Source organism: Triplophysa rosa, linkage group LG24 (genome assembly GCF_024868665.1).
Source record: "Triplophysa rosa linkage group LG24, Trosa_1v2, whole genome shotgun sequence".
Classification (NCBI taxonomy): Eukaryota; Metazoa; Chordata; class Actinopteri; order Cypriniformes; family Nemacheilidae; genus Triplophysa; species Triplophysa rosa.
Window position 1 is genome coordinate 8,715,706 of NC_079913.1, and position 25,605 is coordinate 8,741,310.

At 40.2% G+C, this 25,605-nt stretch overlaps 2 protein-coding genes across 2 annotated transcripts; one reads left to right on the forward strand and one right to left on the reverse strand.

The window, feature by feature from the left end:
- The first annotated feature begins 67 nt into the window (after positions 1-67).
- On the forward strand, positions 68-20,820 carry LOC130548170 (cilia- and flagella-associated protein 54-like). The gene is made up of 68 exons (XM_057324752.1): positions 68-216; positions 1,680-1,785; positions 1,891-2,034; positions 2,124-2,292; positions 2,389-2,447; positions 2,539-2,682; positions 2,820-2,933; positions 3,046-3,147; positions 3,360-3,552; positions 4,027-4,119; positions 4,230-4,342; positions 4,437-4,554; positions 4,652-4,743; positions 4,833-4,964; positions 5,285-5,435; positions 5,543-5,595; positions 5,720-5,845; positions 5,938-6,067; positions 6,164-6,214; positions 6,412-6,533; positions 6,635-6,817; positions 6,904-6,996; positions 7,093-7,278; positions 7,366-7,508; positions 7,606-7,753; positions 7,838-7,993; positions 8,114-8,236; positions 8,597-8,719; positions 8,822-8,921; positions 9,074-9,166; positions 9,263-9,389; positions 9,473-9,569; positions 9,662-9,744; positions 10,181-10,366; positions 10,462-10,622; positions 10,714-10,895; positions 11,251-11,463; positions 11,648-11,841; positions 11,944-12,079; positions 12,241-12,340; positions 12,577-12,732; positions 12,846-13,049; positions 13,148-13,235; positions 13,616-13,786; positions 13,866-13,932; positions 14,098-14,283; positions 14,879-14,965; positions 15,042-15,167; positions 15,369-15,422; positions 15,517-15,667; positions 15,754-15,920; positions 16,027-16,178; positions 16,270-16,399; positions 16,489-16,651; positions 16,727-16,887; positions 16,975-17,121; positions 17,199-17,322; positions 17,398-17,562; positions 17,639-17,750; positions 17,843-17,963; positions 18,039-18,225; positions 18,409-18,543; positions 19,469-19,638; positions 19,715-19,804; positions 20,022-20,128; positions 20,244-20,385; positions 20,468-20,554; positions 20,689-20,820. The coding sequence occupies exons 1-68, from the start codon at positions 68-70 to the stop codon at positions 20,806-20,808; spliced, it is 8,958 nt and encodes a 2,985-aa protein (XP_057180735.1). The 3' UTR covers positions 20,809-20,820.
- A 99-nt stretch (positions 20,821-20,919) lies between these two features.
- Positions 20,920-25,223, reverse strand: rint1 (RAD50 interactor 1). The gene is made up of 13 exons (XM_057324753.1): positions 24,999-25,223; positions 24,605-24,846; positions 24,181-24,354; positions 23,966-24,106; positions 23,693-23,846; positions 23,443-23,553; positions 22,944-23,169; positions 22,725-22,862; positions 22,379-22,578; positions 21,951-22,168; positions 21,676-21,856; positions 21,439-21,557; positions 20,920-21,358 (listed from the first exon to the last, which is right to left on the reverse strand). The coding sequence occupies exons 1-13, from the start codon at positions 25,215-25,217 to the stop codon at positions 21,148-21,150; spliced, it is 2,334 nt and encodes a 777-aa protein (XP_057180736.1). The 5' UTR covers positions 25,218-25,223; the 3' UTR covers positions 20,920-21,147.
- Between the last annotated feature and the right edge of the window lie 382 nt (positions 25,224-25,605).

Consider the following 25,605-nt stretch of genomic DNA (forward strand, 5'->3'; position numbering starts at 1 on the left):
ATGAAAGAGAGCGCGCTAGTGGTATCCATGACAACGAACTCAAACAGTTTGCACCCACAACTGAAAAATGGAGCCTGCACCGGCGTCCTATTACGGACCCCTGGATAAAAACAATCCAGTTTTATCAACTTTTCAAAGTGACCTTAAAGAGATCAAAGCTTATATAAAGAAACTTTTAGGGTCTCCAAACGTGGACCACCGGTCCTACTCCAGAGGGTAAGAGATACTCAATGACAAAATGTTGGTCATAACCCAGCTAACACAGTACGTTCTGACGACGTCGCCAGTTCGTCTTCATTTGGTCACCGTGACATTACTTTATGACGTTCTGAGGACGTCTTTGCAACGTTACGTTTCTTAGAATTTTTGCTTATGTTCCAGAAACGGACTAGCCACGTCCTCAAATAACGTCGTGAATTAATCCCATGGATAACGTTGTAGCGACGTGATGTACTGGTCTTCAGATAACCTGGACACTGGTTATGTGGTTAATGAATCTGGTCATTTCTATTTATTATGTTATTGTGTGAAACATTTATGATCAGAGTAAAATCTGTTATAGCCTAATGTCAAGACGAATGCAATAAATCCCACTTCTGACAGCTATTAAACAGGAGTTTAATTCGATACCACAATTAAAACTGCGTTTCTTTTTATTTAGTGCGCGCACGCGCCTTTTCTGTTCTGCAAAGAGCCGCGCGCTCGCATCATTAAAGTATAGAAAGAATATTAATAAACCGCTAATCAGGCAGTGACGAAAAAAGAAATGAGTGACGAAAAAATAAATGACCGTCATTTCTTTTTTCGTCACTGCCTGATACTCCTTTAGCGGTTTATTAATATTCTTTCTATACTTTATGCCTTACAGATGTGAGAGTAAACTCATATTTTAGTGATTTTAGATCGATTTGACGCGTTTAAATGAACGGACCCTGATGTTTGTGAATGTGACTAAGAAGCTTTTGATTGTTGTTTTTAAAAACGGACAACCTGCTAAACGTATGTAGTAAGACAACAATATAATGTTAAGCTTAAACATAATGTTTATTCATCTCTTTCAGTAAATATCTGCTTTAAATCCTCTATATTGTGTTGAAGTCTTTGATTATTTATGTAATGTACTACAGTATAAATCAAATATCTGATTGTGATGTACAGTGCTGTGTTGAGTTTTATAATCGTTATACTGTGCTTTATACATATTTGAATAGAGAATTACTCCAATTAATTTAATCATCCATGTGAGGGATGATAATTGTTTAAATTAAAGAAATAAAAAAGATTTTAACAACTTGACTGTTTGGTCGTTCGGACGTCCCAGAAACGTTAGTTGGTACGTCGCTGCGACGAATATGGTACGTTCCAGGTATGTCTTCAGGAGGTAATCACCATGTCCCAACAACGTCCAATGTTACGTCCTAAGGAAGAAAATGGGAATCACAAAGTTACGTCGCTGGAAAGTTATTATGGTACGTCGTGGCAACGAATATGGTCCGGTCCAGGTACGTCGTCACAACGTAACTGTGTTAGCTGGGGATTTATCAAACTAGCTCAAGTTCATTTGTGATTATTGTAGTATTTGTATTCAGTATTTGTGTAACGTAACATGATAACTACAATTAGCATTAGATTGATTTTATTTAAAGTGCAAACAGTTATTGTGTGTGTGTGACTGACAGGTCCATAAAGCTGTTTGAAACATGGAACAAATATAAATCTCGCCTCCCTACACCTTATTTTGAAGAGCATCTGATGAAAATAGCAGATTTCCTCTTTGCCAATAAGGTAGTTACCACTTATTAAAATGCAATTACTGAAATGTAATTCAATTTTCAATCATTTTAGATGCAGTGCAATGCTGAAATTGTTTCATTTGTATACATTCCAAAGCTTTACAGACTTGCTCTCTGGCAAGGCTACAGACTCTATCTGCAGCAGTTTTCCACTATAAGCTTGGAGAGCATAGAAGATGTGGAACATTTCAAGCAGACTTACTTTTCGGATGGTCTTGATACAAAGAGAGCTCCACTTACGGTAAGAGATACGTTTGCATATGTTTCATTTGGTTTTCAATAATTTTGTGTCATATTTCATTGATAAAATTTGATCTGCGTGTCTGCTAGCTTCGAGCTCTTCAGGGAGAATGTCAATGCATCTTCCATTTGGAGAGAGAGAAAGGCGAACTGCCAGACAGCAGTGGTGTCCAGAGGATGCTGAGCATCCTGGGATTTCTGCGGATTCTGATGCAGGCTGTTCTGCCCTATGAAAGCCTATGCTGGATATTGTACAATGGTACTGTACTTCGACAATATTTCTAAGTGTTTTATATAAAAGTGACAATAAATTGTGTTTGTGACTCGTTTTTGTCTAAATACTGTATTTCTTTAGGATCATTGCACATCTACAACATATGCAGATTCCTGATGTCTGTGGGTCATGCAACAGAGGTTATATAAGTTATACATGTTTTGTTAGCACACACATATATGGTGTAATTTTGTTTATTTATACATTTTAAACATTTCACCTTTCATTCAGGTTTTAGAGTACTTACTATGGGCTTGTACATGCCTCGAGACCTCTATTCCTTTGCTGAATCCCAGCTTCCTGTCATGGAGGGCCACACTGTATTGTGCAGTGTGTGAATGTTATTTTTATGACCAGGCGGCAGTTCGAGCAGAGGTGGGCTTGATATCAAAACAGTGTTTATAACTGCTCTATACATCACTTTATGATTGATATCCAAGATCATATAATGAGACCATATATGGATTTTCTTCTTTCTTACCTGTGGTTTTGCCTTTTTTTGGTGATTGTAGGTTTTTGCACGAAGAGCTCTCGGCAAGATAAGTGAACTGATCGAGCTGGAGGAGATGACTGGCTCTCCGATGCCATCTGAGACCCAACAAGCTTATAAAGAGACCTCTATAAAAGTGAGAATCACAGTCTACGTAGAACACCCAGCTGTTCATATTGCTCTTAATATTAGTGCATTATTCTTATGAATGTCTTGGGTTATGTTAATGCCTTTTAAATGGAGAGAAGCTTGCCGTGATAGTGTTTAAGCGTGCAGTGTACGAGCACCGCAGGAAACCAAAAGGTCTCTTCAGACCCAAACAGAGGGCAACTTTAAAAGAGCTACAGCAAGTGAGCATTACTTTATTATTGACTAAATTCTTTATAAAGTAAAAATAAATGCACAATATCATTAATAAATGTGTTAATATTTTGAACAATTCAGAGGGTTTTAGATGCCCTGTTTTGTGTCATAGCTAAAACATCATCTGTCTTGGCTTTTTTTATAGAATATGTCTTGTTTCACAGTTATTCTGATCTTATTGCTGTGTTTTTCTCTGTAGGGTCCATGGCCTCGCACACCTACTGAGCGTATGCTGATGGAAATGTTTGACGGTAATGCTGCTCAGTTCCTGGCCGTGCTGGAAGCTTTATATGACAGCTCTGTCAGGCCTCTTCAGACCGGCATGCCTGAAGAATTTGAGGTCCAGGAAGTGGTGATGGAGCTCATATCAGCTGGCATTACCTTACTGACTGGTAGATATCTGCATCTTGTATCTTAGATTTCACCAAAAAAACTGTATTCACCCATTTTCACCTTTCATTTGTTCATTAACATATCATTCCAAATCTGTAATTTATACAATGTATTGGGGACTCCTTATCATACAATTACAAGTACAATTGCAGTGAATGAGGACTGGAGCTTTAAAGCTTTGAAAATGATGTCTTCATAAAAGTTTTCACCTATTTACCCATATGTTATTCCAAATCTATAGAACAAATTACACCAAAGAAGAAATTTTATACATTCTGCTTGTGACTCCTTTTATTGTTTGTACGATCGCAGTGAATGGGGACTGGAGCTTTTAATCTTTGAAAACGATGCCAAACCTGCATAAAAGAGTCCCTGCAGTTTAATGCGTTATTCTGAAGACGGACAAAACAGAACAAAACTGACAGAATTTTCATTTTTGGTGAACTATACTTTTCAATATTGGCCTTTTGCAGGTTTTGGTTCCCAACACATTTTTGATGTGAGTTTACCTTCCTCTTTGAATGCAGTCACCTCTGCTGCCACTCTAAATGAGATGGCTGTAGCTGGTGAGTCATTTCCTTTAGCGTGTCTTCGTTGTTTTCATGCGTTTTTGTGTGTTTATACTGTATGTATATAAATCTCTGCTCAGAGTGTCTGTTCTGTTTGTGCTTTACAGGTGATAGTAAGATCTCAGTAGACGCTGCGGTGAAGTTTGTGAAGCAGCTCTTCAGATATGAACAGTGGAGCATGTTTGGCTCACTCGCTGCTGCCCTTATGTCTACACTCCACGTGAGCATTTCTGTGCAGTCTGAAATATCAATATCTGAAAGTCAGTATGTCCACATACAGTAGCTACATAGTGCTTTTTATCTTCTGTATGCAGAACATAGAATGTCGCCTGTACAGGAAATACGAGCAGGAACTGACGCTTTTAAAAGCTGTGGAATGTTTGATCTCCAGTCAGCGAGTTAAATTTGTAATGAAAGATGCTGGTCAAGCTGGTACACAAATGTTGATGAATTCTGATAAACAACAATTAAGAAAGTTCCTTGAATTAAGATTCTGAAGTAAACATTAACCATTTGTTTTCCTCCACAGATAAAGACAGGAATACTGGGTCTGCAACCATGACAGAACAATTCTTCAATGTCATTCAGACACTTCACGCTTGTGTCTGCAGGGCAGACAAGGTCAGTCCCTCACTCGTCTTTCACACGCCCTCTCACTCACACGAGTTCAGCGTTAACCTGGTGGTGTATGTGTGCTCTTGTGTAAATAGGATATCCAGCCGGATGCTGATTTGGTGCTGGACATCGTACTGTTCTTTTGGGCTAAATGCAAAACGGTATTTCAAAGAGCACAGATGAGGCACGATGTACGTTACCTGGAAAAGATGGACAACCATGACCAGGTTAATTTTCAAATACAGTGTCTTCACATTCTTACTGTATCGATTTTGAAATCAATAGTTTTGAAATAATAAAAACAAATCAAGAAATAGTCGCATGGTGATATTGTCATTTTGTGGGTGTTGTTTCATAACAGTTGTTGGATGCAAAACATGTCTAATGCAGAATATGCAGCTTTTCTTGTAGCTCAGGTGCATGGTGCTAGCAACACCAAGGTCTTGGGTTTGAATTGAAGATCATTTATGAAAATGTAAATAATGCAGAATATTGCAAACCGAAGTATGCCTTTAAATGAAGCGTGTACATACATTTTGTTTTATAGTGGGTGGAGACCCTTTGCCTGCTGTGTGAAGTGGCTCATGAGCACCAGCTGGCTGAAATAGACTTTATATCAGTGGCTGAAATGACTCTGAGACTGGCCATGGTGCTGGAAAGCCTTGCGGATGCCCTGCCACGGTCAGGAAGGAAAACAGGTACTACATGCCATTTAGATCTATGGAAATGTAGTTCTATAAAAAGGACATGTCTTTCATATCTTCCATATCTTTGATGTCTTTTTTGTTTTTGTTACAAAATAAAGATGGCGGTGAAGAATCCACCCCTATTGGAAAACCTGAAAGCACACTTTATATGGTACGCCGTTCTTTTGTAAAGGGATGTTCTGTAGTATCAGATTAATGTTACAGTATGATGTCATAACGGTGTCAAGACTTTTATAGTCTTTTGATGTTTTTTATACATGCATGAATGACTGCAGAGGTCCAGAGTAGAGCAACTGCAGACTGCATTGGATTTGGCGAAGCGAGGTGTGGAGTGTGTGTCCAGGTGTAGGGCCAGGTTATCCAGTGGGGGTTCTGCGGTCTTTGATGAGGTGTTTATGCAGGTATAAACACACAAATGTCTGATTGCCTCCAGTAATTACCTCCCTGTTAAATGGTACCAAAAAACTTAAATCTCCGTCACTTTCAAAAATAGAAGTTCCAGATTCAGAGAGATCCAGAGGACAGTAGTACACCTGACCTTACTGTCCTTGCCACGGACTTACATCTGGAGCTGCTGGTTTTCCAACACAGGCTTTCCCTAAAGCTATGTGACACCTGTCCAGGTCTGAAAGATCTACAACCTTTAAACATTTGGGTCAACGATATTTCTACCTACAGAATGTCATTACTCAATGTGCTGTATTTGTTCTTTTTTGAAGATACAAGTTTGATGGAAGTTGAGACCCCAGAAACAAACAGACTCACAGAAGGTGAGCTCCAAAAATCAGACCATTTATGTTTAATCATTTAGCAGATGCTTTTAATCCAAAACAATTTACAAAAGAATAGAACAATAGAAGCAATAGACTCAACAAAAAGTAGAAACATGTAGATTTTTGGAAGAATAGAAAAAAGAATATTTACATGCATCAAAACAGCAAGCTAATGCAGATTTACCTCTTCACAGAGTCTGCGGTAGTTGAAAAAATCAAGAAGAACAAAATCTCAAAATGCGTTTTCCTGACTCAGAAGGCCTTAGTGACCTTCAGGAAGGACCAGACTAACAAAGAAACCAAGAAAATACTTGAGGTGAGCTTTTAATATCACCAACACATTTATGAGCCTGGCTAACATACTAACATTACATGGTTTCAAATTTGAATAAACAAGAAGCTCTGTTTTCTTTTCAGGAAGCCATTACACTGATGGAAAGAGCAGAGCTGGAGGAGAGAAAGCTGGTTAGTTCTTCATCTCCTCCAGAGAGCGGTTTAGGAGCGGTGGAGAAGAAACAACCTCCACCAGCCCCAATACTCCTCTCACGCTCCCACCTTTCCATGACCTTCACACCAGCACCGTATGCACTTGAGGAGGAGGTTGTCGCATCGTCTAATTTTGACAGCAACCGATGACTCTATGGATTTATGAATGTTAACATCAACTCAAATTGCTCTTGGTTTAGGTTTGCTGGTATTGTATTTATGGAAAAGAGGCGGAGGGGGTCAACCTAAAAGTGCGTTTTAAAGACTGCCATCTGCGTGGGACTGGAGAAATGGTTGGTTTTATGCCACTTTAAGTGTGATTTCACATTACTTGCTTTTTGTGTCTTCTCAATAGTTATTAAATGGTTAATAAAATCTGTTTAAACCAGATTCCTGCCCGAAGTAACCGGCTACTTCAAGTAAGCTGTTTGGAGACAAATCAAAAGTATATTTTTGCTGTGGCTGCTTTTGATGCTCAGGGAAGGATGTTGGGTAGTGGTATTGGAGAGACCACTAGGCCTCTGTTGGCATATTTGCCTCTGTCCCTGCTTACAACCTGGGCCCACATTGCACAGGTTTGTGGGTCTAAACCTATGCCAAAATGGATAAAGCCACCCAAAATAGCCATCCGTACACCTTATTCTCTTATTTATTGTTTGCAGGTGTCATATCAAACAGGACTCCACACCCTCGCCAAAAGAGCTTGTAAAGAACTTTGGAACCACTTTACCTTTCCAGCAAGCCTAGATCCTGAGGGCCCGAAGCCAGAACAAGGAGCCTGTCTTGAAGGACTGGCTCAGACAAGGTAAAATGCAATCCTATTACTGGTAAAGACCAAATGCACTACAAGCCGTTTTGCACGAAAATGTCTGTCAAATGTAAAATATCATTATTCCACACAGGCTCCGCCCAGCAACCGTACAGATCTCATCTCCCATCCTGCATCAGCTTTTTCTTTCCACCATTTTTATCCAGACTGATATTCACATTCAGGAGGGGGCGCTATACTGTGACCACCTTAGTGATGGGGGGCCTTTAATATGGGGCCAGGTTAGTACCTGCAGAATGAAATCTGTCTCAAAACCTGTTACATATTCATACCCTAGATTTTGTAAATATGCTTTTTCTTTACAGGAGGCCAGGCTTGCAGAGTGTGAACGGATGCTGGTGGCCATAGATTTTTCTCTGAACATCAATGACAGTAGTAACACCCTGCAAGCTGTAGTGAACTGTTACGGCCTTCTCGCTCCATTAATCTACCATCAGATCCCATCAGAGCTTGTCATAGAGGTGACTCTTGATGTACTACTGTTACATAAAAGCTTCACAATTACATTTATGCATTTGAAATTTTATCTATGCCTGTTGCAGAGGTGAATGTTGATGTTTTGCTACTTCTGTGGGTTTCAGGTTCTGCTCAAGTGCTTCACAGTCCTCCTGGAGATCCCAGAACTGTTCAAGCAGAAACGTCCAGCGACCACAGCAGAGTCCCTCCTGCACATGGTTGCCTGTATGATGTACTATTTAGCCAAGGTACTAAACGCTTTGACGACACCCTGTTGAAAAAACCAGAATATGCTGGTTAGGTATGTTTTGAAGCAAGGTAACTGGTTTAAGCTGGTCATGTGCTGGTCCTTAGGTGGTTTGAGCTGGTTTAAGCTGGTCCTTAGCTGGTTTAAGCTGGTCATGTGCTGGTCTTTAGCTGGTCCCAGGCAGCTAGCTCCTAGCTCATGACCAGCTCATAACCAGCTAAGGACCAGCTCAAACCAGCTCAGAACCTGCACATGACCAGCTTAAACCAGCTCAAACCAGCTGGTTTTCTCAACAGGGCAAGCTTGTGTGCTTTCCACATAATTTATCCACAGCTATTGGATATACTTGTGTGTGTTTCAGAGCCTGAACTTTACTCAGGAGACTCGTATGGCATCTTCTGTGATAGAGTTGGGAAAGAAACTGCTTCAGGAGATCACTGAACCGTCACTTGCACCCCCCAGAAAAACACCATCCGCACAGAAGGTGTGCGACATGTAGACCTTCTGTATGGATACCATATTATGTGCTGCTTTCAGAAGTATTAATATTTGTAATATTATATGTGTGTGTGGGTTTGATTTACAGAAGATTGAGGAGCTACATGAACACATTAAGGCTTTAAATGGCATTGTTGTGAAAACCATGCAAGCAGGAGACTATGATGTCACTTCCTGTAACAAAACAGGTATATTGTTTTCTTAGATCAAAATTAAATCCTTATACAATTACATTATGTACTTTTCGAAAACTGTGGGGAATGTACTGACATAGTGACCATCTGACTGTTTGTATGCTACATTTGACTGTAATTTGAGTTTGTTATGACCTTTGTTGCAGCATCTCATGGTCATGTCCTCACAGGACAGGAAGACCCAGTTGTACTCTACAAAGAGATTGAAAACAAGCCCCTCCAGAACGCCTTCCAAGAGGGTACAACAACAGTAACAACATACAGTATACTAGAGAAATATCATATTCATTAATTATGTTGTCATCTACTGATTTTATGTGTGTGTGTTGATCTAGTGATGAAATTCAAGCAAAGGTCTTGTTTTCTGGAGTTTGTGTTATGCTTACTCCATAAAGCCCTTCAAGAAGATGAGCTAGATTTGGTTATTCAGTGGGAGCAAAACATCTTGGATTGGCTCAGCAGGTGAGCGTGTTCATCTCTTTAGGTCCATATATACAGTTTTTAAATAAATGTGTCACATTTTTTGTGGCCGGTAAAATTTCTAGACGCGATGAGGCTCTATTAGCACTAAAAAACCATCACAGCCAGGCAGGGGAAGAGTTTAAGGAGTTCACAACATCTGTGATCGAGTACAACACCAAGGTAAGCTTCTATCCACTTGAACACCTTCATTTACACACATACAGATATTGCAAGTTGTATTTCTTTATCAATACCATGAATGTTTGTTTTAGAAACAAGGTAACATCTTTTTGGGTGGCAAAAAGTTGCGACGGAAGAAACTGTTGAGTGCATTCGAATGCCAAAACTCTGAAAGGTAAAAGTTCTGCCATTTTGAAAAAAAAGCTTTGTGAATGACCCTAAACACTTTATAATAACTTTCATCAACAAGCATTAATGTAATACTTATGCTTAGTAGTTCAATCAAATTTAAATATTATGCAAATTCATATTGTCTGTGTTTATATTATCTACTTAAAAATGTTGTGCGGTTCAATTGTTTATGTAATATTGTTTACTAATGTTATCAATAAACACAGTTAAGTATTACTACTGTTTGCGCTTACATTTTTACATCATCTTCATACTGTAAAACTGTTTTTCACAAACAATCATACATGCATAAATATATAATTCCTAAACGGTTTAGCTATTTTATGAACCATGTTCTTTTAATTGTGACGGTACTGAAATTCTATTGGACACAAGTGCAACTTTCAAACTATATCTGTGTCTGTTGTTGTGTCTCTTAGGGAGATCAAAGCGGTGGACATTTTGCTAAATCAACTAGCTGCATTTATCAGAAGACACCAACATGCCGGGAAGCTAAGGAAGATCCGCTCAGAGGATTCACTTTGGCGTTGTCACATCAACTTAAGCCTGGCGTGTGCATACCTTAGTCTGTTGAGGAGGAACCTTGGACCACCTCCTCAGCTTTGGTGCTGAGACCCACCAACATAAATTATCACAAATCATTAATAATATCCTTAGTCTGTTGAATCAGATTTTTTATATCTTTCCTTGTGAACTACAGTTTCAGTCATCTGCCGCTGTCATTCTTCTCTCTGGCCCACTGTGGAACGATGGTGATGTGGAAGAACGTTCCACAGCACATCAGGACACCTGAACTTCCACCTACCAAAGCAGTGTCCCATCCTGGATGTGTGAGGCACAAGGTTAAGAATACTAACTATGGTGGGTTAAAGTCTCATGCATGACTACTTTTTTATGTATATTTACTCCTGATAGGTCATTATAACTTCATCTCTTCTCACTACATCCCCAGGAGCATCAAACACCAGTGATGAGGAAAGTGAAACAGAAAGCGAAATGCCCTCAAAGGTCCAGTGCACCCACAACCCTGAAAGCAATGAGCTACATTCGGTCAATGGCCCTCCTGAAGGTCAAATCACATTTCAGTTACTGGAAACGCTCAATAAAGCCTCTATAAACATCCGCAGAGCCATGGTAAATTCAGATTGATTTGAAAAGTTTTAAAGGGATAGTTCACCCCAAAAATAAAAAATCTGTCATCATATATTCACCCTTCAAAACCTGTTAATGACTCTTTCTTCTGTGGAGCGCAAAAGAAGAACGAGAGAAATGTCTCAGTGGTTTTGTGTCCATACCATGGAAGTCAAGGGAGGTCAGTGTCGTTTGGTTACCAGCGTTCTTCAAAATATCTTCTTTTGTGTTCTGCAGATGAAAGAAAGTCATACAGGTTTGAGTAAATGAGTAAATAATTGAATTTTAATTTTGGTTAAACTATCCCTTTAATCTGACAAGGTATTTGATAAGGTCATTTACACTATTATACAATAAGGTGTTGGCACATCGCTGGGGACAATGGACGACCTTACAATGGGCCTGTCGGATTCTGTGGGACCAGTCCAGCACATTGGTCCTGATGCTGGAGCGACTACACAGCCCTGATGTCCATAACAGACAGCTGACAATGGAGCAGTTATACACAGTCATAACTCCTCTTCTGGTGTTGGCCACAGATCTTCTCATGGACATGATGGAGAAACTGAAGGTCAAACTGTACATCAGTCTGAATCTGAAATAAGCACGCATTGGCTGAATTTACTAATACATAAATCAAAGTTAATAAAAACTATTGTTTATGCGTTTTTCTTGTTTTAAACAGATTTAAATCATGGGAAAACAACTCAAATACCTCGGAACACATTTTTTTAACCTGTTTGTTTTTTCTCTAGTTGTGGAACGTTTATGATACAGAGGAGGAGGAGCTAGAGGCCAGTCTGTACTTCTCTGCCCCGATGGATGATGGGACAGTGGTAGATCTGCGCTGGCTGAGAACTTTAGTGCTACACACACTAGAGCTTTTGTACTACCAGGCCAAGTGGGAGAATCTTGCTCATCTTGCTCTACTTTACAACACATACACAAGGTACGCTGCTAACTCAGTGATTTCTACTGGAAAAGGAGACTTATTGTGAAATGATCTCCTCTCCATTTAAATCGTTTTTACCAATTTTCTTCTCATTTCTAGGGAGCGTTACTCTCACATTGTAACGCCTCTCCTGGTGCATGCACAGAGGAGGCTGTTGGACAGGATCAGTTACTTTGGGGGACCTCCAGACCCCCAGCCTCACTTCACCCACACTGAGACGAACAATGGAAAAAAGGTAATGACAGAAATAATCTCATCCACATTATTTTGTTTACCTTGGAAAGCTAGTTTACAATAAGACATCAGCCTGGGTAACACAAACCTTAGTCATGGTTATTCTCGTGCGTACACAGAGCTTGGGAAATGATTGTTTAGTTTTGTATCTGATATCTATAGGTGACCTGCAGGACCTATGCAGGTGAACAGTTGCGGTTTCCTCGTGGAAAAGACCGGTTGATCAGAAACGATTTCCTGACAGAGTCTAAGGAACTTGCAGGTACATATTACAGAGAGGGTACCAGATCCTATTTATTTTCTGATGAATGTAATTTTAGTTTGTGTAATATCTGGGTTACATAAAATGATTGGTAACCAAACAACATTGGCACCCATTGACTTCCATTGTGTGGACACAAAACCACCGAGACATTTCTCAAAATATCTTCTCTTGTGTTCTATTGGTGAACTGTATTTTTTTTACTATTTTGTTAATTAATTTCTTTATTATTGCAGATGCGAGAACAGCCATGTGTCTGGTGTGTGTACCTCTGGATGTTGATGACACACTGAATTGTTTCAGAGAGACTCTGGAGAGACGTCGTCACGCACTGTTGACCTTCCAGCACAGCCGAACTCTTCTTCACCTACTGCTGGCGGATACCCAGCACCGTAAGCTTGATACTCAGAGCCCCTTCTGGTTGTCCACTGCATACACTTCTCCAATATCTCTTATGCATGTTGAATTAGAAAACCTACTGAATCACACACGTCTGTTATCGCAGCGTACGTTGAGGTGCCGTTCTCCAAGGAACCCAGTGGTGTTCTTCAATGCAAAGTGGAGTTCAACTTGGCAGCCAGCACTCCTGCAGGCATCAGTCCTTTAGACCTTTCAGATGAGGATTACAGCACTCTGGGCTCCATCTACAGCACCACCCTGCCTCCATCCCAGATTCAGACCATCCTGTCCTCCTACAACAATGCCATTAGTGAGAACCAATTGGATTTAGTCAGGCTAGTAACTTGTTCACTGTTAGAATTTGTTCATGAGCAAGTATAGACATGGGTTGTTTTGTTTTTCATGCAGAATATCTTCAAGCAAATAAATACAACTCCCTGCATGTTCAAGCACTCCATGACCTTGGAAACCTGCATTTTTATAAAGGAAATCGAAAGTAAGACCTGCTTTTATACTTTGCTTAGTTTATATACTGCGTATGAATCCTAAGTTGTTTTTTATGAATTCCTAGAAATAAGCATACCGTTTTTATGATTCTTTATGAATACGTATAAAGATTTATGTAAGCAAATCTGTGACATTGACCTGATTGACAAAATTGTTTTTGTTGATTGACACTATGTTTTTCTTGCTTGCACTGACACATACAAGATGCTCTTTTATGCCAATAATATAATTTATGAAAAATGTTAAATCAATTTTCAAATATTAAAATAATTCAATATAAAAGCATTTGTTTAGGTATGCTTAATGTGCTTCACAATATATGAAAAGAAAAAATGCATCCTGCATGAGTATGTTTTGTGTGTTCCTCAGATCGGCACATTCTTTCTGGTGTAAAGCCCTAGACTGTGCTCTCCAGAGCTCTGGAGTTCTGCATTCTTGGGATGGTGACTCGTGGGACAGCAACACTTCTCAGGAAACCCTGCGGCATGCTGGGATATGGGGGTGTCTTCAGGGAGCATTGCTTTCAGCCAAGATTGCACAGTGAGTGAGAAACCAAATATCTTTTTAGTGATGGTGGTCAGTTTTATCAATTATTATGATGTCTTTTTACTATGGACAGGCACATCCTGACCTCCAACATCAACCAGCGTACAAAATGCTGTCTTCTCTCTACCAAACTCTTCAAGGTCAGAATTCACATACTGAACTGGTGCATATATTATGTGCAAGTTTAACAAGAGTTTACTCACATACTCAGAATCAAAATGTATAATATGATGCAATGTAAGTCGCTTCAGATAAAAACGTCTGCCAAAATGCATAAATGGTTAGCAAGATTGTGTGGTCTGCAGTGTCTACTGATGGCCTCTATGCCCCATCCGATGACGGACCTGGCATACTCCACTTACTTTGTGGAGACAGAATTGATTCCAGGGATTGATCTCTTCTCTGAGCCGGATCGAGGGAATCTTGGAACTACCGTTGCCAGTTTGTCTTTTCTCTGCCATTGGTTGTATAACTCAGGGCACTTTCTGAAGGTAAAAGACCCACAATCTCTAACTCTTGTTTTACAAAAGCAGTGTGTGTGCATCACAGAGTTAGTGTCCGTTTTAAAACAAAAACTTTTCAAATGAATCCTAAAATATGCAGTTCATAAAGAGTTATGTTGAGTCAGCTGATCAATATTGCAAAATAAAGGCAGGGTGATCAGAACTCGAATTGCTCTGAAGGGTTTATTTGTGATAATGACCCGCTGACTGTATGGTGTGATTAACCAATCGGAATCAAGTTTTCAGAACCCGCGTTATGAAGGAATCAGTGGTTATATTGTATTCAATGTCATCACAGGTCATGTACAATGTACTTGTTTGATTTTCAAAAAAATATTAACTGTTAGTTTCAAGGTTATTATAGTTTACTAAAACTCAATATATTAAATGTTGCCTCAGCAATAAACTGAAATAAGTTTGAGTTGAGGCACTAAAATTATTAACTGAAAAAAAAAATGACAAAAGCACATAACAAAATAAAAATAATATGAACATTATTAACAGCTACAAAAAATAATAATTATAACTTAAAGTAAAATGATATTACTTATATTTCAGGCATATTTTCATTACTATATTTCAGGCTCTTCCTATGCTGACTGTTTTTCTGTATATTGCCAAAACACTGTGCCGTGATCTACACCTCACTGTCACATGCAGAATACTAAAGGTTTGTTGCTGTTTGTACACTGTTGGTACATACAGAATGTTTGCCATTTTATTCACTTGTTTTGTGTCTTGTGCAGATAAAGGTCCTGACAGAACTGAGGATGTTCAGTCAGGCGGTAGAAGAGCTAAATAGTCTCACATTTGCTGAAGAAATTCCCCTGCATCATGGTGGCAACCATAGAGGAACAGGGGAACCTTCTAGGGTACAACAGCATATACAATATACAACAAACTCAGACATAAAAACAACACATGCAGTTATCTGCAGTGCACATTAAATGTCAGCATGTTAGTTGTGTTAGTTTTGATATTTGTATTCATTTTATCATATGTTTGCTTTTTTTGCATTCGTTTTTCTCCCAATGTGTTTGTTGTAATTTTAAAACGTACATTGCTTCTCACAGTCAACAAAAAGATTTATCGAAGAAGAGCCTCTGTTGGATCCCTCTAACCTTCAGGTCAGCCTGCATGTTCTCACAGCTGTATGTCATATAACTAGCATATATCAAACGGCTACCAAAATACTGTTGCTCTATGTGCAATCCTCCTTAGGTTCTTGAGGACGTGATTAACAAGAGTCCAAGTGGAGACATCATGGCTCTTTATGGCTCTAAAATGACCAGGCGGCTCCTGATGACCAGAGTTCATTTGATTTTAGCTATATGTAGCACTATACATGACTTGCCTGAGCCACCAACACCAGGTATTCCCTCCTTACTAGTTAGGTATAGACAATTAAAAGTGAAAAATGGAATAATAGTATTTTATATGTGTGTGTTTGTGTGCTAGACCCATCAGAGAAAACTGAAACTGAGGAGAAAAGCTCAGAGATCTGCCTGTCCGATGTCCCCAGCGGTGATGCGGTGGATTGCAATACACCACCTAACAATATCCAAAAGCCCAGGGGTCTCCAATTTAATGCCCAGAAGGACAAACTTACGTTAGGAAAACTCAAGGTAGTCCAGATTACAACCACACATGTCTGTGAATATAAATGTCAACTTTTATAATGTTAAAAGCAGTCATATGTAAATGCAATGGTCCTCTATTGCCATCTTTCAGGCCATACTCCTAAAAGAAGCACATGCTCTGGTTAGTCCCGAGATCTTTGCTTCGCAGCAACTGAACACTGATCCGGAAGAACTGGAGCTCGCAGTGGATATCAGACTCTCGATGTCCAGTATCAACCAGCAGCAGGGCAGAATGGCTGCCAGGTAGTGTATGAGATTATACATGTAAAGGTATAGGTATTGGATCACGTACCTTTATATGCAAATAGCAATAAATGTCTTCTATCCTATATAGTGCAGATCTGGCAGTGTCTTCTATGAATCTTCTCCAGAGGTCGCCTGTGTTTCAAAGTGATTTCCGCCCGCTGCCTCCTCCCAGACCCCCTTCCTCTTCCCTCAGACGATCCAGATCTAAAGTACACCAGGTACCGATGAACCTCTCATTTACTTACACGAGCTCACTGCTTTAAATCCCTTTTGTTAAAAGAGACTGCTCCTGTCTTTTTCTCTACAGATCAGTTCACAAGAGCCAAAGTCTATTCCTAGTCTCCAGATGGGAGATGTTCCAGCATGGGTGGAAGCGAGAGAACGCATGGATCGCCTCTTCTGGTTGCGATGCAGGCTGGCGGTGGTCTGCTCGCTTGTAGGCCATATTCCTGGAACATCCATCTACGCTGGTACATCGTTTGTTAGATGTAACTCGCATTTTGCTGTTTTTGTTGTCTGCTAACAGCCCGGATGTGTTTGAGCAGGTGTCGACAGCAGTGCAGAAGCATTCAGGGTGCTGCAAGAAGGTCTGGAAGAGGCTGACGCCTGGGGAGATCCGGACACTAAAGCTCTGCTGCTCCTTCAGGGCGTCCAAATGAACACACACTGTGGAAAAGCCAGAGAGGACAGTACATCCATGCTACAAGTCAGTGTGGACTTGATATTACACACAGTGTTTGATTTAGTGCCGTTGGATCTTTATTGTTTGTGTTACATGTGTGTGTGTATTCAGGAGACTGTAAGTTTGCTGTCTGGGCGCATCGCTCTGTCTCAGCGCTCTCAAATGGCTCTGGCTGAGGCTGCGTTGCTACTTAGTGATCTGAGAGGAACAGGAAGTCAGACTCTTCACCGGCTCACACAGAAACTACTACAGCAACAGGTTTCTATCATTCTTGTTATGTAATAGACAGATAGATAGCGTTACATATTATAAATGTAGTATTGTCCTCTGTTCAGCTCTCTGCCCTTGGAGAGTCCTTAAATCTCAAAAAAGGAGGTGAGGTGGAATTTCAGTCGGAATGCCCGAAGAACATTTATCTTCTGCAGATACCCCTGCTGGCCAAGACAACCATGCGGATGGGTATAACAGAGATCATACATAGTTCAATGTCATTTATAGGACTTAATATAAACACAAATGAAACATACTTTCCAGGTCATTCTTTGGCATGGCAGGCTCTGTCAGGTTGTTCAGAAGGAGGTGAGGAGCCCTGGATGCCCTTGGTAGCTGCACAAGACGTTCTGCAGTCTGCATTAAACATCTCACAGGCTTCTGCCCACAGAGACCTCCAGAGGGAGGCTGATATCCTCTACTGCACAGGTGACCAGTAGAAATTGATGTTTGATCTGACCTCTCGCTTGGTAATAACTGTATGTTGTTGATCATATGTCTCCAGGATGGCTGGGTAGTAGACGTCTTATTTCGATGCAAAAAAACGATCCCAAGAAAATCCTAGAGGCCTTTTTGCAGTGCGTCTTATTTCACCATAGTCATAGCCACAACCTGTTGTAAGTCAATTTAGAGTATTTATGTTCTTTTTAAATCTCTCCACTAATTATGTTTAAACAGGACCAAATGTTTTCACATCTGTTTATTTTAGGCTAATACATAGGTGCTACCTTGAAATGGCGTTGGTCTGCTTGCAGCAATGGGAGCAGGTATCCCCACCCCTTGTACATCTGGCCCGTCCCCCTTCCTCAACACCTGAAGAAACCAGCAAGGTGCTCTGAAGTGTGAAAAAGATTGAAGTAACAGCTGAGTTCTTTCGAAATATTAACGTGTGTGTGTGATCTTAGGAAACAGTTGGAGAGAACTATCTACTGCTCTTCTGGGTTTGTTTGAGGATCGCTTTAAAGACATCAGAAGCTATTGGCAGATGTCACAGATTTCATGGTTTCAATGAAGATGCTGAGGGCCACTTGTCCCCTTCTACAATAAAAGCCCTACCTGGTTTTGCGCTAAATGATCTCCTGCATCCCTGCGGTAAACTTAATAATTTTACTATTTACAAATAGTGTATTGACTTTGTCCACATTCCTCTTATAAAGAGTTTTGTATTTTACATAATGAGATCTCTGAGTGACATTTAATTGTGTAGTCTTTGATTGAATTTTTACTGTGATTCAAATTTTGTGTTTAAGCTGCATTTGTTGTTTTGATTGGCAGGTGGGCTGGAAAACCATGGCAATCTTATCCTCAGCTCTGACGCATTTGTGGACACTAAGCATGAGCTGACCTGGATGCAAATGTCCCGCTACTACACACACCTGCTCAACCTACTACAGCTCTCCTCACGACCAGGTAGTAGAAACAATTAGTCATCAATAAATATATATTAATATATTAATAATCATTAGTTCATCAATTCATCACTTGCCTCCCAAAACTATGGGCTTGTTATTACTCCATAAACAGGGTTTAACTTTTTTCACAATAATGTCAACAACAAATAATAGCTAGGGAGTTTTGGTAAAATGGTTTACCAAAACAAATTTAAATCTGAACGCAATATTCAAATCATACATTATTAATAAATATAAAGCTTCATGTGAACATTAGAATAGGCGAAAGTAGAAAAGATAAAATGTTAAATGCTCATAAACTTAAAAATCTCTGAAATGCTGTTATGCATAACACATGCGTTAAAGATCACAGTCCGATCATTTCTCTATCAATAAAATATTATGTTCTACTCTATTTAAAATGACAGCATTTGTGGTCTTTGTCATTCTTTATACTGTACGTCATTTTCTGTATTTTAACAGTTATTAATGCAAAAATTATAGTTCAGAATCAGATTATTAATATCACATCTGTCTCTCATATTTGTGAGATTCTCGTGTTTGTACTTCTGTATAATGTGACAATATCAACCAACATCATATTGTTTTCCTTTTAGGTTTTCTTTTCCTGTCTTTCGGAATATATAAATGTATCTTTATTATTAATAAACAATATATTTTATTCATGTCTATATGTTCTTCAAGAAAGTGCATCAGACAACAGTATCTATAATAAAATGGCATGACAAACAGAAATATGGGTGAACTACCTGTTGTGCTTTGCTGCTTTTACATTAGATGGCAAATCTTGAGCTTCTTCAAAATTCTTTATTTTCAATTTGGAACCCATTATCGTGGTAATTCCAACTTCAGTTTTAATGCACCATTTTACTTTCAAGCCACATGTACATTAATACAGTGATGTTGTATGCTGTGTTATTCAGGAGCCATGAAGGGTGCTGGTGGGCTGACATCTGTGGCTGGGGATTGTAATCTTGCTCTGAGACTTTCACAATTACACAGCTTCTTCAGCTGTCACTTGCCATCTTACAGAGAGCAGTGGACCGTTCCTGACCCTCCTGTTGCTCTAATACTTGAGCCCCAGCTTATACAGGTTCATACCCAGACACTTTATCTTTACTGTTTAATAAATTATGAAAAAAATGAACCTTTTGGCATCTCTTTGCCAGGAAGGTGAACCAGATCTATATTCCTGGGCTAGCACTGACGCCCAGGAACTTTGCATCCAGTGGCACGGGCCCATCTTTGAGGAGAACACGGTAGTCTATTTCTGCTAGTCTGTGTTTTAGTTTTCACAAATTCATTTTTTATTTGTGTTTTCAAGTTTTGATGGTGCAGAATTAAAACAAATCTATCTGAATTCACTGCATCATTAGTAAACCCTTCCATCAGACCTTTTACCCATCAAAACAGCGGAAAGTGTAGACCTGTTTACATGGTTTACAAGTAACGGAGTTTAATATTTGATCTCCTCAGATTCTGCTTGTCTTTGCGGTGAATAATGCTCCTCTATCAGCGATGAGTCCTAGTGCAGAGGTCATGGCTGGACTGCAGGCTGGACAGAGCCTGGTCTGTTTGGACAGGTAGGATTTATTTAAGATACCAAATATTAACAGAGTGGGGTCCCTTGTTTTGTTCTGTTTGACATGGGTTAAATGGTATATAACTCTTGCTTTCCTCTTTCTTGCCTTCTTGCAGACTAAAGGCTGTTCATGCGTTACTTGGCTCACTGTGCGCAGAGATGGATGGAAATGTTTCACCCATCACCAGTTCAACCTCACCCATTAGCCCACAAGAAGAACGGAAGAGCAGAACATCCACCTCCACACCTTCCAGACAGGTCTGTCTGAGCCGTGAATCAGCACGCTAAATTTGTCACACATCTGTCTGGATTATTTGTGATTCATGTTGGTTTAATTTAGGAGATGCTTTTGGAGAAGACCACACGTGTCTGCACCGAGATCAGGGATTTACTGAAACCTGATTTTAACTCAACACCCATCACAGAGGTAAAGCAACAGTTTCACTAACATCAGGATTCTGTAACATAACACAGATCATAGATGTCACAGGAGTTAACATTCAGACTGGTTTCGTGTTATTCTTTGTCTAACTCACTCTTGTGATTCTTTGTCTAACGCAGTTGCCCTTTGACCCAAGCATGCAGACTCTTCATGACCTGGAACACTGCTTTAATCCCTTAATAGGGAGCACACTGCGAGACACTGGCTTCATTAACTGGTTACTCTCTCTTTTGAGTTAAAAACCCTCAAAAACGAATTCTCTCAATACTTCTAACTACAACACTTCAAACAAATATTTTAATATTACAGTTTTTATCAGAACCAAATAAAGAGTCAAGAACTAAGCTTATGAATTTATTATGATCTGAATCACTAGAGCAGAAACGTCAAACGTTTCTTTTTTTTGTCTGAACATGCAGTGTTGCATCAGCACCATACAGTACTTACTGTTAATATTTCTTCTTCGACAATTCAGTCCACTGTAAATACTGTAGATTTTGTTAAATATAAGAGGTCTCTTAGTGTCTGGTAATGCATCGTAACAGCCGCATCTGGAGCCAGGCAACAGGAACGTGGTCTCATTGGTGGAGCAAGTTGGAGCGCAGCTTTAAAAGGATCTGTACATCACTGGGTGCCAGCTTATAGATGCCCATCTCATTTAGTGCCGACTCTGGACTGGGCTGCTGAGGGTTCAGGGCTCCATCTTCATCCTCTGCTTGCTTTAATACGTCACACAACAAGAGTGCTGGGCCGACCTTAAGAGTCAGGATGATACATGCCTCCTTTATGCTGTGTAAAGAAGAAAATGGTTGAGAATGAGGTAATAGAATGGGGTTCTTCATACACTAGCCACCAGTGGACACGCTTACTGTTTGAAGAAGTTTACAGGTCTCTTGCAGTAATGACCAAACAGAGGGAAGAGGTTTCTGTTCATGTCGAATTGGAGTTGTGCAGCCCCGCCTTCGTTGAAATGGTTATAGAGTATCAACTGTAACAAATAACAGATAAACGACACACTAATTCAGACCAAACAAACGACTCATTTGAAGTATAACTCAATGTTAGTTTGCAGTAAAATTGAGTAAAAACCACAAAATGAGACTGACGTCTTCGTAGATAAAGTGGTCGAGCCTCTCGGCGAGACCCTGCCAGAGCATCTGAAAAAGAGGAAGACATAACAGCTGTTGCAACTGGAGCAGGTGATCCCGCAAGCAAAGCATCATGGGACACGCAGAGCTGGATAAAGACATAGTGGCCTGGTCGCACTGTGACGGCAGGGAGATCCATCTTAAAATAGATCAGATTTGCTTCAGAAACCAGGTGTTGTAAAAAGTTCAGAAATGTTTTATTTAGGTTTTGTTAATGACATTGACTCACTCACCTGTCTTTACAGTATGGCTGTGCTTTCTCCTTAACGTCTCTCATAACTGCGTCCCGTAATCGACCCTGCATGTCCCCTCGTAACCTCTCCAGCAGGGCCAATAAGGCCTCAAACAAAGAACCCTCCAAAGAGGCCAGTCGCCCCGTCTCAGTGGCCCCCAGAGGTCCCAAGATCTCGTCGCCCACAGACACTGCTGCATGCTGCAACTGTAAGAAAAACTGACAGAGAGACACTGGAGGTGAATGTGTGCGCTTCTGTAATGCTGAACGGAAAATACAAAGTTGCTGTGCCAAATGCTGATTGGTCAGAAGCCATTCTTGCATACAATGTATACAATCTAGTTGCTTTTCTGGGAATCACACGTATTGCTTTATCTAGAAATAAAGGAAAAGTGAACTCGAATCTCAGCATGGCTCAAAAATACTTACAACATTATCTCCCCAGTCACTGAGAACAGTGGAGATGTAGTTGGTAGCGTTGAGGATGGCACAGTAACGCGAGCTCAGCGGCTGTCGAGACTCTTCTTTCATCACTTGCGTTAGGCGAATTCGAAAATCATCCACCAGCTCCTTCTGCAGAGCCAGAAAATTGAGCTGGGCCCGTGGACACGGCAGAGAACGGTACCGCTCTACAAGAAAGGTAGAGAGAACCAGACAGAATTATATATACACCTGCTTATGTATAAACAAATTGTAGTTAACCAATGCAGCGTTCGTCAAAAATATGTAATTTAGTCAAGCTTTCGTGTCCCTTTCTTCAGATTTTTCATGATACCTGTGATGACTAGGAGAAGGGTCATAAATGTCTCTGCACAATCTGGCGCTTTAAGCTCATCCATATCCGTGATGTCTTTATACTGAGAACTCCAGGCCCCCTCTGCCGACAGCATGGCATCCACTTTTTCCACAGCCACTGCAGTGAAACACAATGACCATCATCATCCCAGATGACAAATGTGTCTCACCTCAGTGATGAAATATTCCACAAACATACTTTTTCTCTCCACGCTAAGCCATTTCTGGAACACGCTCTCCTCCAGAAGTATGTGCAAGACGCCAGGGTAAGAGTGTGGGTAACTGTGGGTGGTGCGAAGCTCTTTTTCAAACTGCAGCACCTCGTCGACGAGATGGCAGAACATAGCATCATCGTAGAGCAACCGAGGAGCATCGTGGGCGAGCTTCTCCTGCCCTAAAGTGAGGAGCGCTCTACACAGCTCCACCTAGAGGACATAGAGGAACACTGCTATGAATCTAATTGAGCTGTTTTATTCCTTTAAATCCCAATATTAAAATTCTTTCTTTCTTTTCTCCATTTAATGAATATCACATGGATTCAATATAACAGAACTGCTCTGTAGGGAACGATGCTATGCATGTAGTGTAAACATCAAAAAGTGACACTTACCGTCATTGCAATAAAATTGGCAACAGGATATAATTCATCGCTGTTTTTTGTTACAAGATTGACACAAAACTTAGAAAAACCTTCTTACGCTGGCATTAACCTTGCCTCCAGCACGATCCAATATAGGCTGAATCTTTTCTTCCATAAAGTTGGAGCTGTTACCAATCCACATAAGCACCTGAGTCAAATACCACTCTGGCTGTAAAGGTGACGGAAGACTTCAGTTAACACCACATACCTTTCTTAAAAATGCTTCAAATTCTCTGTATTAACAGGTGACGTCTCTGAGAAAGAACAACAACAATATCTGAATGTAACAGTTAAGTGCACTTTATTACCTTGCATAAGTTGTTGGTCTGCCGGTTTCCTGTGAAGTGGTATCGGAACCTTTTGCTGAGGGGAAGCAGCATGATCTGAATGGGCAGCGAGAGAGGAGGATTCTGGGAAAGTCCAGGACGAGATGGTGCATCCTTCTCTGATATAAGGTCATCCCTGAAATAACTGTTAAGAAAAACTAATTTCGCCAGCCATATTATAATCTCACAGGTCCTGTAACAATCAACCGGAAACTAATATACTGCATTTCAGAAAGACTGATATGTTAAGGATACGAGGTCTGCAGAGATAGAAGTTGAGAAACCAGCAGCTCCAGCTGGCTGTTGAGCTCCTGAGCATTTGCAGGGGGAGAGAGGGACTGTGTGGGGGGCGAAATGAACGGCCAGTGGAACTGAGTCAGGACTTCCTCAAAATCACTGGAAAAAGTGTGATATGCTTTATTTAACTGCTTACACAGAGAAATCCAGCTCAATACTAGTAAGTTTTATACCTGGTTAGTTTGTCTTTAAGAATCTTATGCCAGAAGCGAAGCGTTTCTCGGAGAAAAGACTGAAGGTGGGTACATCCTGACTCCCGTAAACCCATGTCCAGAGAGGCCATGCTGTCTATGGCTCCAACTGCTTCCCACACGCTGTTGGTCATCAGATGCTGCTGAATACTGTCACTATTTCAACACGAGAAGAGAATTGGTTAGACTACTCTATATCAACAGTGACCCCAAGAAGTATTTGTAAATATTTATTATATACTGTACATTGCAATAGAAAATAAATGATATTTGTTTTAGTTACAGTTGGCACAATCACAGGTTTAAAATAATAAATAGTGAAAGCATGCATAAGAAATATTACTGATGACTAGTACTTGTGGTTACTCTGCTATCTTTTGTTAGACATCTTAATGGTTGACCTCACCTGAGCTCCTCAATCCGAGCCAGGCATTGCAGGTACTTCATATGCCTCTCTAACGTATCAAGCTGACCCAGGACCTGTCCAATGTTGTCTGTCCACACCTGTGAGCCCTGCAGATGCTGCTGTAAAGTGTTGGAAAGAAGTCTCTCCTTCTCCAGTAAAGAGTCCAGTTTGACACGTGACTCATCTGCGGCGGCCAGGGCAGCGGACACGCGCAAAGGAACTGAAGATGATACTGTCTGAACCTGCATGCAATAAATCATATTTGTTGCAGTTTGTTCTGCATATTTAACAATTATTTATTAAATAATCTTTTGTACACAAGTACAAGTAGAAAAGAAAAAATATTTGTCTGCAAATCTTATATGAATGTTAACAGCGTCTTGTGTATTCTTACCTGCTCTTCCAACTGCTTGTTCTCTGATGTCAATTTCTCCAAAAGCCCCGCGACATTTTTCAGCGACTTCAGATCACTGCCGATATCTTTTTGTACAAGTTCAACCACGTTGTCTGTAAAGTTTCCGTCCCCAGATGGAGATTTGAGGCTGTCGGTGCGTTTAAGATGTGATAGATCATTACTGTGGTGGTTGTTGAGCTCCATCACAGCCGCTGCCATGTTTCTTGACACGTCATCTGTGAATTTTGTTTACGCGGTTCCCTCTAGTGGCAGGGAGATGGTATTGTATCGACAGCATCAATACAACACAGCCCATTTAAAGCTTATGTATTGTATATTTATTTTGTTTTTTAATGTATATGGTGCGTTTAAATGTGATTGAACCAAACCGGAGTCGGACTAGGTTTGAGCTCATGAATATTAATTTTACGTGCCTTAGCGTCTGCGTAATCTGCTTAATAATCATGAGGTAAACGTTCAAGTTCGTGAGATACAGTAATTGTGCCAACTTGAAAAAGTTGTTATCTTTCAAAGCACATTTATTTATATATAGAAAAAATACATTAACTTTGTTTACAAAGCTAAAAGCAATACATTTAAATTGCAT